This window comes from Sprattus sprattus (assembly GCF_963457725.1).
Source record: "Sprattus sprattus genome assembly, chromosome: 13".
In the NCBI taxonomy this organism is placed as follows: Eukaryota; Metazoa; Chordata; class Actinopteri; order Clupeiformes; family Clupeidae; genus Sprattus; species Sprattus sprattus.
The window spans coordinates 7,095,001-7,114,059 of NC_137911.1; the positions used below are offsets into that span (position 1 = coordinate 7,095,001).

At 40.8% G+C, this 19,059-nt stretch overlaps 1 protein-coding gene across 1 annotated transcript in view; it reads right to left on the reverse strand.

Moving 5' to 3' along the window:
- The window catches only part of LOC308374373 (latent-transforming growth factor beta-binding protein 2-like), a gene marked incomplete at its 5' end in the record, with an annotated part of 107,605 nt that overhangs the window by 71,953 nt on the left and 16,593 nt on the right, over positions 1 to 19,059 (reverse strand). The window contains 2 exons of the mRNA XM_080850150.1: positions 1,504 to 1,674; positions 2,153 to 2,376. Coding sequence (XP_080706276.1) covers positions 1,504 to 1,674; positions 2,153 to 2,376 — 395 coding nt within the window. The remainder of the gene's footprint in view (positions 1 to 1,503; positions 1,675 to 2,152; positions 2,377 to 19,059) is intronic.

Consider the following 19,059-nt stretch of genomic DNA (forward strand, 5'->3'; position numbering starts at 1 on the left):
AACGACAAACCATCATGACCATCTTGTCTGTTCGCTGGTCAAAGTTTTTCCCTCCAAATAGCAAGTCAAAAGAGCAGAAAAGACGAATAAAGGAGGGAATTATATTTCACTCTGGATCATTTCTGATAGCTCGTTGGACAGGGTGTTGTTAAATTTTAAAGGCCTACCAGGAAAACTTGACCATCTCACTAGTGGTTTTGCAAGCCCTGCAGAGGTGCACATTTCTCACTCACAGCATCTGTAGAACATTGACAACAAGTTTGAATAGTAAAGTTACTGTGTGAAACTAGGGTAACATAGCGACTCATACATGGGCTTTGTGCTGGTGTGGGCTCGTAGGTTAATTATCGTATTCATATTATGCGTTGGGGACGGTGTGCCATGACTATACACAATGAACAAGTCAAGTCAAGATGAATTAGCATGCACATCGACACAAACATATAGTCGGTACAGACTACAGCTAGAGTGGAGATTTCAACAAAGACTATAAAGAAGTATTAGTTTTAAATCTGTAGTCTTCCTATGGCATTCCATTGTGAAATGTCTGTAATTTATAAGCAGTGCTGAGTGATTGCTTAGCAAACTCTTTATATTAGCCCTTGAACCTTTAAAGAAGTTACTCAATGCTGTATTTCTACCACCACCTGTACCAGGTCTGAGAGCTTCCAAAGACACTGTGCTGTTTACCAATAAGTGAATACATGTATCTTCTAAGAGACAGTTATAAAACACAATTATTTTAATAACCTTTTGGACAGACACCATTTTGTAAAACTAGTCAGGTAGCAATTTTACTTTTCACAGCAAAATGCCAGTTCTTCTGTAGAACCCTTTTCTTTGTGATGTATCACCACACTTACCTAATTTTAAGCAGATAGGCAAAAGACTTGGGGCTCTCAAGTTCAAATCAATCAAATCCTCACATTAGTGTATTTCTTGCCAGATTAGACTAAGTTGGCAAGCAATGGGAGGAACATGTGGTGACATTTAATCTCAGATGTATACAAATCAATTTGCTTGGTTTCTTTCAAAATTAAAAAGAAAAAATTGAAAACACAATGAGTATCACACTCCTCTTATTCCTTTGCAGGAGTAAACTGATTCCTTGTGTTAGCCAAATCCCTTATTGAACATACACAAATAGACACAGCAATTATCCTTTATAAAGGCCTTGATGTATTGTGGGGGAACTGCTGCCCCCCCCACATCTACCTCTCTCTCTCTCTCTTCCTCTTTTAATCTCTTTCAGTCTCTATCACTCACTCTCTCTCTGACTCACTCACTCTCTCTTTTAATCTCTTTCAGTCTCCATCACTCTCTCTCTCACTCACTCACTCTCTCTCTTTCAAACTCTTTCAGTCTCCATCACTCTCTCTCTCACTGTAGAGGAGCAAAATGTGTTGTGGAGACACAGATGTTCAAATGACTTGGAAGCAAGAACTCAAAGTGCGGGGGAGCCACTGAAAAGAGAAATAAAAAAGGGCATATTAGCACACTCACAGAGGCGGAAGCCCTGGCTTTTTGGCGGCTGGTTGTTGTTCTCACTATAGACAGTGGTCTTCTCTCCCCGCTCACAGCTGTTGGAGCAGCGGCCTCCAGAGCACGTCCTGCGACACACCATGGGCGTGAACACAATCTTGATGCGGTCGACCCCAGAGGTGAGGTTAGCTCCTGGGACAGAGCAGAGGAGTAGAGGGGCCTGAGTAAGCAGCAGTAGGAAGATGGGTAGTCCACACAACAGCTGCATTGTCCTCACACATACACAGACAAACACACAAGTGACTAGATTCCTTGCCTGGACACCAAAGGATAAGAAGTGGTTTGTAAGAATGTGTTTGCAAGTGTATGTGTGTGTTTATCTGTATGTGCCTATGAGTGCCAATGCCTGGATAGTGGCAGGCTGCAGCTGGAGGGAAGATGCGTCAAAACATAAGCTTTCCGAAGGAGGAGAGGACACAGAGAGGGAGAGAGAGAGAAAGACAGAGAGGGGTAGGGGAGAGAGAGGGAGAGGAATAGAGAGGAAGGGAGAGTTATAAAGAGAATGTCCACCATTTATTTTGTCTCCAAAATACTTTTTCATTTGGAGTGAAATTAAATTAAGCTAACTGATTTGATGAACATGATGTGTTAAGGATCCTTGACCCATTACCTGCTGGTGAGACTGCACTGTTGGTAGGGCCCTGCCCATTTGTGTCTTGAAATCTTGGGCGATAGTACGAGTGACTTGGGTCAAACACATTGCCATGTCCATTCCCAGTGGGCAATGCATTGGAGGTGATGGGTGCAGAGGATTCTGGGTAACGCTTAACCGTCCTGGATGTGCCCGTCTGCTTGGATGAGGAACTTCCGGAGCCCTGTCTTGTCTGTGTGGTTCTGGACACAGAGAACAACCAGAACTGAGAACTGTGTAGAAACTACAGAACATGGTCCACACACCCTGCTAAACTATTCCACACTAATATGAAGGTTTTCTCCAAAACACATTTACCCTTGTTTGAGAACCATTACTTAACGAGAAATTTTACATTTAGTTGGTCATCAGACAGAATAACTACATCTACAACACATAGAACATGGAGCATCCTGAAAATTGAGCGCAGGAGGAAAAAGTTATATCATGCAAGGTACAGGTCTGAGAGATGTGAGGAATTCTTTGGCCAAAATTGCACATCGTATATCTTCACTGAAGTACTCTGACGAAACATTGCAGCCGTCACAATTGTTTCTTATTATTCCCAGAAGTTCTTTCTGTCCTCGTAAATAGGCTCTAACAGGATCAGCATTACCACACTACAATGTTGAGCGTACCAAGAAGTGGAAAGAGAGAGAACATAATAAAGCACCCCATCTTAGATCATAGAAATATCAAATTGATTTTACGGATGACATGCCATCATTTTGACATAATTTGCCCTCACTGACTGAAGAGCATCCTTCTTTACTTGCTAAGCCCTTTAGCCATGATTCACTGACATCTGGAGTCAGTCAGCGCACACCATGTCTTACTCATCAACTGTGATTCAGTTTACATCACATGCTGTTCTGTAACGTAATACCAGTCTTTGCTGATTGAGACACATCACAAAGAATACCTCAGATCCACTAACATACTAGTTAACACCAGCCTGGTCTGGGTGATGGGGAACAAAGGTCTAGGAATTTATATCTATATTATTATAGGTCTAGGTCTATTATAAAGGTCTAGGTCTTTAAGAGGAAACCTAAGAAAGACACAAGATACATAACATGTATGCTTTAAAATGGTCAAGAAAACTCTTACTCTCTTACTGTTTCATGACTATTGTACGTAACGCCATCATGACAGTCTGGTTAAAAGCCTGTGACAGAACTCGACTAACACATCTCAGCCACTAGCCAGCAACAGCATAACAGAGGGAAAACAGATGCAGAAATGACTTCACCGTGCAGGTGTAACATGTTCCTTTGAGCTGCTAGTGTTTGTTTTTGAGTTATCCAGAAACAAGGCAAAAAATATCGAGAGACCAAGGAAGTCATAATGAAATAGATATTTTCTGAAAATGAACTTAATTGCAACTGTTTTAAAGAGGCAGTAAGGAATGCCATTGTCAAGTGTTTCGTTTTTGATGAACTGCTCAAACAAGCATCAGAAAAAAGGGGATATGTAGAGTGGTGAACATGGAATCAATGCTTGAGCGTTCTGTGCAATAAGGACATTGTGTGGAGTTTTCAGTGTGGGAATTGTGGCCTGTTTGCAATGTTTGACACTATGCATGACCCGGTTTCAATGCATATTTCCTGATTCCCCTACCGTTATTGACCCCTATTCAGACAAACTGGGGAAAAGGTAGTGTGTGTTCTATACCTCTAATGAATCTAATTTCACAGATGGGAGAACACACACCACCATCCTCATGCTTTGTCTCCTCTGGTCACTCTGGGTGAGCAGCAACATCTGATCTCCTGCCAGGATTACATTCTTGAAACATGTACGTCTAAACAATACTTTCATATTCAATTACAATTATAGTATAACTTTTAGATCTGAATTGGTGAGTCATAGTGTGTTTGGTCTCAACATCTTCTATAATAATTTCTGTAATGTGAAGGAACTACGAGATTTAATAAAAGGAATATCATATTGATTGAAGTATGTTCCATCAAGATCTCAGGGGTCCCTTATAGAACACATTTCCAATTAGACAATAATACAATTGGTAGACATGTAGAACACATGTTGAGTCCCAACCCTTCTGCACCTAAAATTATGTTATAATCAAAACAAAATATGATAAGACATCAAATCCAAATCACATCTCTCCTATTCCAAGGGATACATTAAATTACTCTGATAGATGTGTGGAAGGGTGGCTTATTGCATTAGTCCACAAAATACTTTGAAGGTCTCCTCCATCAACTTGGCTATAGATGAACTGATTTACGCCAAGGACAAAATTCAACATATCTGGATTTGTCCCTTCACTGAGTACTGGTAGTCACTTTAATCAGTCTCAACATTTAGATTCCTGAGGTTTATTTCAGATCCTAAAACTGCAGTCTAGGACACTTCAACTGAAAGGCAATGCTTTAGCAATCACCCAACATCCTTTCAAGAATCAGCACTAGCTGTTTATACAAACTTCTTGTAGGAGAGATGGGATAAAGCATGTGATTAAGAGACATCCAAAAGTAAAAAAGATATCTATCACAATGCTTGAAAGAGATTCAATCACCATGTCTGGTGTGATGAGTCCAACATGGATGGACCAAAAAGACAGATTTTCAACATATTGTTTAATTTAGTTACTCTGAAGTACCTGTATTCTAAGTCAAATTCAGAGATAACCTACAGCTTATAATTCTATTTTCAGAGTGCTGGCAACACATCTGTTGACTAGTGAATGTAATTTGGACATCCGTCTAAAAACCAAGCTTACACTTTCTTATAAAAACTCCCTTCTGCTGTTTTGTTAGAATGCATTTTCAGAGCATTAAACCGCACGGGTCGATATGCAAGAGGGAAACCCCTCTCGGGCAGTGAGAAACGAACCGGCCTCAAGTGACCAAGTCTGTTATTGATCCAAAGTCTTCCTACACACCCAACAACAGCTGGTTCTATTTTGCAACATTACATGCATGTCTACATTTACAATATAACATCCATCCGCATGAAAAAACAAGACAAGGTTGTGTTCCCAAGGACTTTCAACATTTAAGACAATGTGTGTTCCAACACCTGATGAGACATGCAGTACAACATCCAATGGCAGGAATACAATTTTACCAATGAGGCACAATGCAGTCAACCAATCATAGCTTCTGACTGAAAGTATACCATAAACCATCCCTTAAGGGCAGTTGCATGTCAACTAAAATACAAAGTACAAAAGAAGAGTGGCACATTCATTAAACATTGTTGGGCCAATCACATTAACCATCATGTAAAGGCCAAATAGTGCCACAGTTACCCAACAAACAAATACATAAATACTGGTTAATGACACTCCGTCGTCCATCCGTCATCCCTCAAGACTTTAACCCTTCATAAAACGTTTTCCATCTTTTGCATGTGCCAGTAGTGCTTAATAAAGCGGAGGCATGATGGTGCAATTAAGACCTGGAAAATATGATGGCAGAATATGCGATAGTGTGAATTACCAACTTTTACTGTTGTTTTCATACCCATTTGACATGGGCTTCAATCAGTCATCAATCATGTTTGCAAAATGAAACCCAGCAATTTGACACTTCACAATTCATTCTTACCAAGTCATTACCTTCATGTATTAAAACCTTTCATGTTAAAACTGTTTCTTGACACGGTCACCGTTTTTTGGAGGTGGAGAACAGCTCTGGACACTGCATTTGCATGAAAGCCAATCCTCCTAAACCTCTTCACGTTTCTCCTAAACCTCTTCAGGATGCTAGTTAACCTCTTCACGTTTCTCCTAAACCTCTTCACGTTTCTCCTAAACCTCCTCACAATGTTGTTAACCTCTTTACATTTCTCCTAAACCTCTTCACGTTTCTCCTAAACCTCTTCACGATGCTAGTTAACCTCTTCACGTTTCTCCTAAACCTCTTCACGTTTCTCCTAAACCTCCTCACAATGTTGTTAACCTCTTTACATTTCTCCTAAACCTCTTCAAGTTTCTCCTATACCTCTTCACATAATCCTAAACCTCTTCACGTTTCTCCTAGACCTCTTTAGATTTCTCCTAAACCTCTCCATGATGCTCCTCAACCTCTTCACGATGCTCCTAAACCTCTTTAGGTTGTCTTATGTTGTTGTTTTTCAAACAATTTGCAGTATGTTCCCAAGTTTCCTCAAGATCATCTTTAAAGCATCTGAGAAACATAGCCAAACGTAGAGGCCTTATGTCAAAACACAAAAATTAAGGGGTGGTGGGGGAGACAAAAGAAAGGACCTCTACAGGACCTAGAAAAAATTAAGGCCTTTGGAAAAAGACCCAGGGTGTAACAGCTGAAAGGTAGATTATGAAAAGAAACCATGCTGCAATTAAACGCTTCCCCTGTTCTTTAACCATTGGATAAACATCCAATGTCAACACAACAAGACAATTGCTGGATTAAGACCTATCTAGATATGACATAAAACCGCAGTGAAAAAACACGGATGGGAGGCAAACAGTACATTTGCCTAAATGAAGGTGGCGTGCGAGAGCCCACCGGTCAGGTGTATGCTTGTTCTGCCATTGCTATTCTTCTACACTTATATTTGACCTTGATCGCGAAAATGGAAAATTCTATAGATAAGCTAAAACATTTCACTTAGCAATGTCTAACTGGCTTGCAAAGAATCTGTCTACAATTTCCAATGAATTCGCCTTATCTGCATGCGTGAGGATAATTACTCATGCATCTTAAATTGCTGAAAGAATGTACGTTTTAATAGGCCTATTTAGATGGTACCGGGAAGGCTGGCTTGTTTCCTGCATCATTGTATTTGAAAGCTTGTTCCAAATAGCGTTTGACTTTGTCCCTGTCTTAATGCAATGTTGTGCGAACCAAAACAACGTTTAAAAACGTGAATTGATCTTCTTCAGTCTTACTTTGTACTTGAGGCCTTTTGCAGGCATCTGCGGAGTGGTCGATGGTCTCTTCAAAAATCGCCTGATATCCATGGCTAATTTATCCATACCGAAAAGGGAGGCAGGCAGGCTTCGACGTGAACGTGAACCACAACTTGTATGTGTTTACATTCTTCCTGGACCCTGATTGGTGTCGCCGTCACAGCAGCAAGGCACTGATTGGAGGGTCACAGACCATAATACGCAGATGAAAATGATTCCGGCTACAGCCTTTAATATGTTCAACAATATTGGTTTTAGGTGTTTTTAGCACCAAATTTATTTCGGAATTGTTTCAACGGAAGAATACAAGGCGCAGGGAACTTTGAGGTGCGTAAACGGCACTTACAAGTGCGTAAACGTTATGTAGAGGTGCGTAAACGCTATTTCCAAAATTCCAGAGGTGCGTAAACTGCGTTTACGTGCGTTTACCCTCCACTACAGCCCTGATTACTCCAATACTAAAATCCTTATATTGGCTTCCAGTAAGTTCCAGAATTGACTCTAAAGCACTGCTGCTTGTCAATAAATCACCAAATCAGACACACCTGTTAGACCTCACTGAGGAAAAAACTATTGGTAATACCTACTGTCAGAACTAAACATGATGAAGCAGCTTTTAGCTACTATGCTGCTATGCTCTGGAACCAACTTCCTGATGAGACCAAGGGTGCTCCGCCTGTAGCCAGTTTCAGATCTAGACTTTAAACCTAAATGTTCTCAGATGCTTTTTGTTAACTGATCGACTGCATTCTGCCTTTTTTCTGTTCTTTTAGCTGATGTAATGCACTCTTCGTTTGTAATCTTTTATTTTGGTATGTCATTTGTGTTATGTTCTCACTATGCGCTCACTTGTACAGCACTAACAATAACAAATGTGTATGAACTAGGGCTGGGACGACGTGTGTGTGTGAAAATATTTCGCGCCGATGCATCATTTGAAAAAAAAAAAAACTGTTTAATGAACGGTTTGATTAAATTTTTATTTAAGAAAGTTGAGCCAAGAGAAAGTTGAGCCAACGGAAGATTACACAAGTAAATACAAAAGTGTAATGACATAACGCAGATAAGCAGAGACAACTTAACGTAGGCCCTAGGGTATCGTGGTATATCGGGCAGTAGACGTAGTTTGTTGATTGAGTGATCCACGGTCGATTGTTTATTTTCTACGAGATCAGCTGGCAGCTTCAGTGGCTGCTAGCAACGTTTAGCTATCGCTGCTAGTTGAGATTCAACGGTGTGTCGCTGGTTTCCCTGGTAACGGACAGACAGTTAGCAGCTAGCCCTGGGTCTACTCTACAGGTACAGGTGAGTCTACAGAAGGTCTTCTGATTGACGCTCTTTGCCCTGCCATCCACGGACATCTCAGTGTGACCCATCTCTCTGGACCATCGAGGTACTGGGCTCCAGTTTTATTGAGTTATTATCCTGACATTACACACACATACATAACAAGGCGCTCATTCCCGAACTGAACGGCATTATACAGACATTCGTATCGCTCACACACACCGCCAGCACAGCCGCTTGCCGGAGCGGCATTGAACTCTGTGGATTGACAAATACGTCATCGTACGTATTCTGAACTGTGACCATCGACTTTTGAACTCTGAACTCATACATCTATTCGGAACACAAAGAACTGTAAAATACATCGGGATTGTATTGCCATATTGTTATATTGTTATTGCATTAAGTTGTTTATTGATTGTATATTTATAGCAAGCGTGAACGAGAGAGTGATTGGGCATTAGGCCACTGATATTGAATGGGTATGAAAATAGTGTAATAGTTATTAAAGCAAATATTTAGAGTAGGTTCATTGAATGTATCTATTTATAATAATTAATATTAGTAAATATCTTATTTAATACTGAATGTTCTCCGTTGGCTCAACTTTCTCAAACATTTTTATGACCTGGTTAGGTGATCTTCTTCAATTTTCTTTTTTATTTTGGAATTTTGAAGAGCAATAAACAAACACATATTGCAATGTCAAGGGATTCATGTTTTTTTCCCCAGATGTAGAAATCAACATGTATAGTAAATTGCTATTACTGAATTAATGGGGAGATAATCGATAATCGATAATCGAATCGAATCCAATCGAACTGAAAAAATGAATCGTTAGATTAATCGATGCATCGAAAAAATAATCGCTAGATTAATCGTTTAAAAAATAATCGTTTATCCCAGCCCTAGTATGAACTGTGCTGTATAAATAAACTTGCCTCATAAACAACTGCCGCTTGTTGGTTGCATAGGGCTGGCATGAGGTAAACTATTTTTTTTCCTACTCACAATTTTTTTTTCAAGTATGTTCTCATAACTTCTTTCAACAACTTAAGTTATACGAGTCATAGCCTACTATATTTTAACACACTACAACATTTCTCAGTGCATTACTCAATGACTTGTGCAATGACTTGTTTGGGACTTGAAACATAAGCTTTAGCACTTGAAGTTCACTTTGATTACCTTGATTTGGTAGCTGCATCTATTGTATTCCCCACGAAAGGGAGCATATAGGCACAACACTCCACTAGCGTCTAGACCAGACCTGGGCAAAGTGCGGCCCCTTGGCTGTCCCTGACGGGCCCTCGGAGGTCAATGGTAAATTAGGAATCAAACGTTATACGATAAAAAATTATGTTACTATTAATTTGTATACTCATACTATTGCATTGCAAGCTTGCGCTCGTGTGTGTGTGTGTGTGTGCCATATGTATTGGTCGTCTGGGCACACCTTTAATACTGCAAAAACATGCTAATTTTTCATGCTGAATTGAGTTTAGCCTATTGGTCCGGCCCTCCACAACAGTCGCACTAATCTCATGTGGCCCCTTGGGGAAATTAATTGCCCACCCCTGGTCTAGACAGTTCCACAAAACCATACCAACTTAGCAAAGGCTTTTTTTGTGGTGTTTGAAAAAAAAAAAAAAAAACACAGACTTCAGGATCAACATCTAACATCCCAGGCCAGTTGGCTGCAGACAAATATAAAAACAGCCATTTGGCTTCCTGCTGACTGTTTAAACAAAGCTGTCTGATATCGGACCGACGTGTTTGGCAATGCTGCTCAAATCTGGGATCACAACACAGCAGTTTGGGAGGGTTATGATAACAGAAAAGAAGGTTGTGTTCATCCAATATACTATGGCTGTGTGAATGCAAGGCATTAAAAACGTAAGATGCTTAGGCATTTCATAATGCTAGCACAGAATTCTTTATCCCTAGCCATTCAAACTTCAAATATGCATAAAGTTCAACAATTGTTCAACGGGCCCAGGTGATAACATTGATATTTGGGAAATCTGAGAGTAAAACACAGAACACCAAGATGTGATAGCTCATCTCTTTTGACAACAGGACAATGTCACAGAGCTTTTTGCATTGTCCTCAGTGAGGCAGTAAATATATAAATAAGAATAAAACCAGTTGGAGCTCTATGTCACATCAAAGCCTGACCATAAATTGCAGGCTCTGAGTATGTTTAATCTCTCGTGGTCACTCGTATAAGCAAGAGCTCTACAGTCACTGGTTTGCGGCATAAGAGTTTTCAGACTTCCTTTTCATTGCCAAACCCTGAGCTGCTACAAAGCCTTGTGGGTCAACCAAACATTACATCTGCATCTGAAAATGTCATTAAAGCCTATCAAGCTTCGACAGGAAAGGGCCTTTTTTTCAAACTGCACTTCTGACATCTGTCTCTTTTCATTTGATGCATGTACAGAAAGTATGTGCTCATTATTAATCTACTCTGTAGTAATGTCTTACAGATATTTGTGGGTATACTCAGTAGCTGAGGAGCAGAGGTTGGGTTAGGGACCTTAAAAGGCAATGTGAGCATGTTAAAGGGAGGTCTCCCTGCATCTTGAGGCTGTTCTTCAATATTTATGTACCACTCATCCTCAACATAGTATTCACATAAATGAGTTATCTCCTAGGCACAGGTAATCCAATTCAACATCCTGGCAACAACTTCATTTGGTAAACCAAACTAGCAACTGCTGTCTTGTAAATAACAATATTCCAAGTGGTATTAACTAAGATGTTGAGTTTTCAGTATTTATGTGCGGTCATTGTTACAAGAATGTACCACACGATGGGCGCCTGGGACATCAGAAAACCTTAGGAGGGAGTTGTGGGCCGAATTCAAGGAAAAGCTCATGACGCAGGGAGCCAACTTGACACCTCCTGTTTAGAGCACACATTGGGGACTCTTTGAGGCTATCTTTGCTATTTCAATATTGTTAAGCATCAGTATAATGACTGTGGTGCAACATGTTGTGTTGTAGTACACACTGTTGTAGAAGTGTAGGGTATGATGACTTATATGCCCTGTGTATACCTGAAATATGACTCAGGTTGATGGGGAGACTCCATCTGTTTAGCCTTCCATCAGGATGGGGCAGCTATGCTAGTTTCTGATGACTTAAGACCAAAACATTTTTCACTTGAAATATTTATTTAGAGCACTGGGTTCATGAAAATCAACATGATTTGCTATTATGCCTTACTATGCAGAACAACATACTTTTCACTTTCTTCATACCAATATACCTTAGAGATGATAACTCACATATGTGCCCCATCTCCGGCTTAATATTTCTGGCCCAAAGTCTTTTGAAAACTGAATCTTTAGTTTCCCCTTGGGAAACAATATGTCATGTCTGCCAGCCCATCAATTTTCCCTTTAGCACTTGGAAGTGTTGAGTAAGACTGAAGGACAGCGAGAGGTCCAGGGACCGGTGACAGGGGATTGGGAAGGGAGCGATCTTGTGGTTCTGTGGTTAACGGCACGGACCCAAAGCAGCTTTGGGCCATTCAGAGCTGAAGAAGGTTTACAAAACATCTTTGGAATATTACAGAGGCCTTTTCATAAAATGAATTTGCCAATTTAGTTCTCGGAAGTGATGAGGGAAACAGCGTGGATGGATGCCAAGTCCTCCAAAGCCTGTGCAGGGTATGGTGTTGTCAGACGGCTGGAAGTGTGAGACTCTGAGGCCAGACAGGTGCAGCACACATTACCAAATACCTTACCTTGCCCAGACTAGCTGGGGCAAACAATTTGAGTTAATTAGCACCAAAAATATTGAATACATGGAGAATGAAGATCCAGGCTTGTAAGCACTCATCATGTTTGAAGGGCCGTGTTGATTAACGACAATAAGGGAAACACCTTTGAGAGGGTCCTTTTGTAAGGACATAACCGAATTTAAAACTCTGCAGTTTCATTTAAAGTCAGCATTTCCTGAAAGTTTAGGGTAAAATTGCAACTTGAAACTAAAACATTCAAATTGACTGTCAAACTGTTCTGCTAATCAACCATAAATGTGAAAAAACTAAAGTTCAGCTGGTTTAATCCGTCATGATCAAGGCATGATCCAGGCATTCATGAATCCGGTGGAGATCTTTTATTAAGTTGGTCTTTCAAAATTCAGAAGATATTAAAGAAGACACTTAAGAAAACGTTTAAGAATGAGGCCAAATGTCTTTAAGAATCCTGTCACTGCTAATGGTGGAATTATACAAATACAGTGCCACTTGAAAGTATGTGAACCCCTTGAGCACTTTTTCTGTTGTTTTACCATGATTTTTCATTTTTTTCATCACCAATTTTCCATAGATAAATGTCAGGTTTATGTTTATCATGTGCACGTACTTGTTTGGAGGGAATTGTTTGAGTAGCCAAAAAACTACATGAAACATGGAATTAGTGTATTTTCAAAAGTAAGTGAACCCCCAGATGCATTGGTAAAGTCAAGCAGGTAACAGATTCGGTGAAACATATTTGGGTGCTTAATTAGTCAATTAAGCAAACCAATCAACTGAGACATCCTTAGGAAAAGGGTTGGGCAACACAGATTAAAAGAGAGAGGACACCAACCAAACTACTGTAGTGCCAAGGTGTACCCACACAGATCAACAATGCCGAGAGGAAACGAGATATCTGAGAACATCAGGAAGAAGGCACTGACAGCCCATCAGTCTTGGGAAAGCTATAAGACCATCTCCAAATGATTCCAGCTCCATTCATCCATCCAAGACAAATCATTTAGAAATGGAGGGCATTCAACATGACCGCATCTCTGCCTAGAAGTGGACGCCCATCAAGACCATCACCAAGAAGCTGAAACTGAAATCTTTAAAAAGGGTCCAGTCCGACAGGGGTGCAACGGATCAATACGAAAATCAGTGGTTCCACGCTAATCTAGTAAGGCTACATGACCACCAAATTTCGTGCAGCCCGGTGTTTCAGTGTCCCGGAAATCGTTGACAGAAAATCTGCAAACAGAAAAAATAAATAAAACAAAAAAATAACCAGAAAAAAAACTCCGACTAAACCTATATGCTCTCGCGCGACGGTCATAATAAGGTGACGTCAATGTCCATGGAACACTGGTTCTTTGAGAAGTTGTAAGAGTCACTGTCAAGTCGGACTGCCTTTTATTTAAGCAGATAGTCCATTTCACACAGGTGATTACGCTAGCCTGTTTTGATTTTGCTTGGAGAGAAATGTAATGTACATTAGACAATGACCCTCCTGTTTGCCCCTAACTCTGTGCTTTTTCATTCCTATTTAATTGGGATTGTCTTTTCTCTCTCCTAGATACTATACTGTCAGTCAATGTCAACAACCAGGCAGTAAAAAGTCACAGTATAAATTCACAGTCTCATTCTGCTTTTATGAACTGTCAAGATCACTTAGCAGTGTTAACAAAACACTTTTCTTAGCTACAACTAGCACTGGGCTCAAACCTTTGGCCCTGACACTGCCACTTAACAAACACTGATTTCATTACAAAAACGGAGGCCAACTGGGCCATTCGGACACAGTGTCAGGGCACTGCTCGTGGCTAGCCAGATGACCCCTCATGCCTTTGGCTGCTTTGCCACATCAAACTTGGCCAGTGGCTTTCTGACGCTGCATTCCATGGTCTGTGAAGATTGCTGCTTTGCAAGCCCCTATGCTGTAAACAAAGCTTGTCCTTTTAGAGGAACTGGGGCAGGAATGGTATTGGTCAGCACTGGCCTTTTGGTAAGACCTATGGGAGCTCAAAAATTACAACACTGAAGCGGGTAAATAGGTAAATAAATAAAAAAGCTAACATTGTGATCTCTAGTCTGTCAAATCCAAATGACTCATGTAAATCATGAATAGACTCACATTTTAGTTTTAATGCTTTTGAATGACATAGCCTCAGACTGGATACTAAGGGCCTGATTTACTAACATGCGACCGCTGCTTAATCTGCGTTTGCACATTAACGCACTGTGTTTTTGCGCATTTTCCGTGGTATTTATCAAACCACATCTGCGCTGGGCACTGTGTGCTTACTCCGCCCTTTAAAGGGCCTGATTTACTAACATTGATTTGGAAACGCAGCTTAATCTGCGCCTTTGCCAGGCGCACATTAACGCACAGTGTTTCCCCGCATTTTCCGTGATATTTATCAAGCCAGATCAGCGCTGGGCAATCATTATTTAGCGCACCGTTAAAAGACTGGAGAAATTGCCTGCAAGTAGCAAGGAGATTCGAGGAAGAAAAAACTAAGGTTCAGCAAAGAGGATATAGATATATCGGTTCACGTTCGCTCAATCACTGAACCTGATTCAATGGGTTATATTGTTGTTTTGCCCGCCATCACCTACAGCGAGATGTTTAAAAGAACACGATTATAAATAATATGCTATTGGTGGCATTAATGCATAAACTGTCTTTTATAACAATATAGATGTGTACATGGCGAGATTAATACGTTCTACAAGGGACATGGGTTCACTAAAATATATCCCCACTGAAACAAATACATTTACCAAGTAGCCAGGCCTCTCCAAAATCACTGTTGCTCAATAATGGATAGATGGCACTATTCCGGAAGATAAAACTGTCATGGACAGACCTCTACCACGTAAGTAATGGTCATGTTGGCATCACATATGACCTGGACATTCATTGAATATGTGTGCTTTCTGTTTTGTTAAACGTGTTTGTGGATTAAAGATGGGACTGTTTACATGTGGGTGCGATGAATGGCTCCAATTACGTTTGGAAAGTTTAATTTCAGCTATCGTAGTGGGGAAATGTATATTGACCAGTGCGCCGTAGCAATGCGTCGAGTACCTGGGTGAATATTTGGCTGAGTGAAGGCTGAGATATACCAACTGCTGATGCTATAACTGTTTGAAATGATCCGATGCCAATATTTGCAATGTTGTCCAGAGTTTACCAACTGATTGAATGGAATGTGATCTCCGGTTGGATGGTTCGATGTCGTCTCTGATCTGGTTCAGTAATTGAAGTATTGCGTGGCTGGTTAACCTGTACCGTCTAATGATTTGTGGTTCGCTTAACTGAAAATGTGTTATACGAGTTGAAAAAATTATTTCTGTGCGCTGTCTCTGTCTTCTTTCTTCGCCTTGCTCTTATCACTGCTGCCATGTCAACGTTTTCAGACTCAATGGAAATGCGCTTCCTGGTTAAGACGTGCTTTTATGAGGCGGAGAATTAGCGCGCAAATCAGAGACCTGCGTTCGACACGCAATACATCATTAGGCGCACTCCTCCCATTAAAGTGCTCTTCACGCCTACGTTACCACCCACGTCTCCATCCCACCTGTTTGCAGGTACACACCCTCAAAGCATTAATATGCGACTCTACTCAAATGCGCCCCCTTAGTAAATACCGTTTTATGTTTACGACCGCTATTTTACACCAGAAATGGGCGCAATCCTGTTAGTAAATCAGGCCCTAAGTCTGTTAGCCTATGACTACTGCTAGGTTGGAGGGAGAGAGAAAAAGGTCCAAACTGGATGGACACTATAATCTGCACTGAGACAGCTCTCACCACTTGTTAATCTGGGTTTGGCAATGGCTTCCACGCTGACCTCACATGTGCTTGCTGGTATAGCACTGGCTAGCATCTCTGATGACCCAGACAGAATCCTGGAGTATAACAGTGTTTTGGTTTGTCTGTATTTGTCAGTTTGTGAGTATCAAAGACTGCCTGGGAGAACAATACATGAGGTGCCTGGTCACCCGGAAATACAAAAATGTCCCAAAATTTAAGAGTAAGAAAAAATATGTTTACTGAAGTATTTCTAACAGTAATAAAGTTCTTAGTAGAAGTTAACCATTAACAAAAATCTGGGTTAGTACTCTCAAGACCCCCACCCCACCCAACACCCCTTCATTGGGTTGCCTGTGGTATGCAATAGCAGTGCTTAAATTAGATAAAAATATGGTATTAAGATATAAAGATGACCATGTGAAGTACAGAAATATGGCCATTCTGAACCAAGAATCTAAACTAACCTAGCTCTCTAACTAATCAGTAGGACAAGGAATTTAGCATGCTGTCCTGTAAACAGCTTAAAACTGTAAAGGCTTTACTTTTACCCTGCTGTGCAAATATGAATAAAATCGTAGACTATTGATTTTCTTCTCCCCTACTTTCTTACCACATTCTGGTATACACTGGTCTACAGTATGTTCTATGATGCTGCAATGCTATAACATAAAGGGCCCCTCTGTATCATTTGTGAATCATTTGTCACCTGCCTTAATCTGAAACTCAGAAGCCCAGGGGGTTACTTATGCAAGTAGTTTATTTCAGTTTTCAGTTTCAATTGATTTATTTTTAATGTTAATAGACTAATACACAAAATGTTGCATTTGGAAATAGACTAGTCCATAAATCTTTGCAATAAATATACTGATTGGAAAAAAATAGGTCTCAGTATCTTTCTCTTTTTAACTGTATATAGATATAATATATGTCTTTTCTCAAATATTATATAGAACATGGTTTTATTACCACATTTGATGCGTACGGCGCCCCCAAAGGCATGGGGGCAGAAACATTGTTACCATCGTAAAAAAAATTATCTTCAGACTTGATCACGTGCACACACAGTACTTTTTGGAAAAAAAAAATTCTGATCCAGGGAGAAAGTCCCACTGCTGGAAAGCTCCGCTTCCTAAGCAAAACCTTTCCTATTACCTTGTTCTGTTAGCCTGACGATGTCATACTCATAATTCTAGTCAGAATATGAGTCTGATACAGAATTATTGGGCTGTGATTATGGGGCGTGTTTCAACGAACCAGGGGGAAAAAATGCCTCTTCGCTCAATTGGATACCTAGAACCAATCAGAGCAACGTAGTATGACCATCTGATATATTAAAACTTTAACCTGATCCCAAAGGAAAGACAGCAAAAACATCTTTTCGATCGACAGATGCCTTGATCGCGTTTGTCTGTTCCTCTTTCAAAATGAATGCGCTGTCAATATCTGTTGAGATATGCCTGCTCACGTTACAAATAAGCAGCAAGGCTAGCTAGCTACTATGTGTTCCAATGGATTTTTGGTGTAAGCGTTAGCAATGACCTAACAATAATGGTCTAGAGCGCTTCAGTTAAGACATACAATCCTCGGCAACATTCGTGTTGCACATATACAAGTTACCGAGTCAATGTAGACATAAAAAGGTTGTGTAGATAGCATAATTTACATAAAATATGTCCCACTTACAAGCTCTCGATACGCCGCCATCTTGGGAGGATTTCGAATCTACAGCTTGATCATCTGTCCATCATCGTAGAAAGCCCGCCCTGACAATTTGATTGGTACGGCTTTATCCGACCGCTCAAACTCTCTCCCAACTAGCTCAAAGCCAGACCAAATCTCCCTGACCAAAAGTTTTGTGGGCGGGGTTTGGGCTGGTATCCAGGCTATTGTTCTGTGCAATTGCGTGATGAATCTCTAGATGTCTTGTAGCAGAAGTGACTCCTGTGTCATTGCAGCAATTGTATAATGAAGTCTGTTTAAGGATTCAAGGCTAACAATAGCTGCGTCTACATGTGTCTTTTTTGTAAGCCGCTCTGACGGAATCGCCTTCGCGAGTAGGTGTCAAAAATTCTAAGGGAAGCGGCTCTTGTTGGTAAGTGGTTACATGGACCAAAATTTAAGCCGCTTACCTTACCTTGGGCATGCGCAAAGACGACGAAGATGTGCTCCCACCTTCTTTGTTCACTAACAACATCAACGTGGATCCGCATCGTGCACAGGCAGCTTCCGACGCCATTCGCTGCATCGAAATCAGGGGCGGAGTGGCCATCGGGACGACAGGGATATTTCCCGGTCGGCCAGTCGGGCTATGAGCTCACGAGAAGCAGCCTGCAGACTGCCCTGCGCAGCCGTGTGAAGTTCCTGAGCGGCCCATTGAGCGAATTGAATGCTTTGTCATATGTATTTTCAGATATCTCCATCTCCAGGATAACGTTGACCCCGCCATGGCTTCATGCTCCATGTGAGAAGAACCTGCAGTTCTTACCTTCTTGTATGCTTCTTATTTCATGTTTCTAAGTGCTACAGAGGCTTAGATATTAAGGTTTTTGTAGACGTTGACAATTCTTACTGCTTTCTCAGAAAACCCTCAGGAAATTAGGTACTTTCTCCTAGAATAGCATAGGATTTAGCAGGCGTTTTTAGCAGCCGTTTTAGGCAGAAATGGGTTAATGGAGGCAGTAGTTCAACCACTATATAACACTTGTTGTCTCTCTACATCTCACTCATGGTGTGTGTCGAACTCACTCTCATTAATCCAGCCTACTGATATTTGTTTAGCCCCCTATCTTGATCTAATTATTTTTATTCATAACTTTCATGACCACAAATATAAATTGGCCAGCGATTTAATGTATTTATTTTTTGTTCATAAATTAATGTAGAATGGTCGGAGCAAAGCCTCATGGGAAATGGGGCCTGCGTATCGCTCTGCCTTTATCCAGTGAACGTAGGGAGATGAATGAGCGGCTGTCAGAGAGAGAGAGAGCAGGTGAAGCGGACCTGATGGAGGGAAAGAAGAGAAAGGAGAAAGGAGGCTCTGAAAAGGCCAGAATGAAGAAGAGGCGGATGCTGGAGGAGAGTGCATCAAAATGGTCAAGAATTACGAATTTATTCTGAAACATCCAGCCGG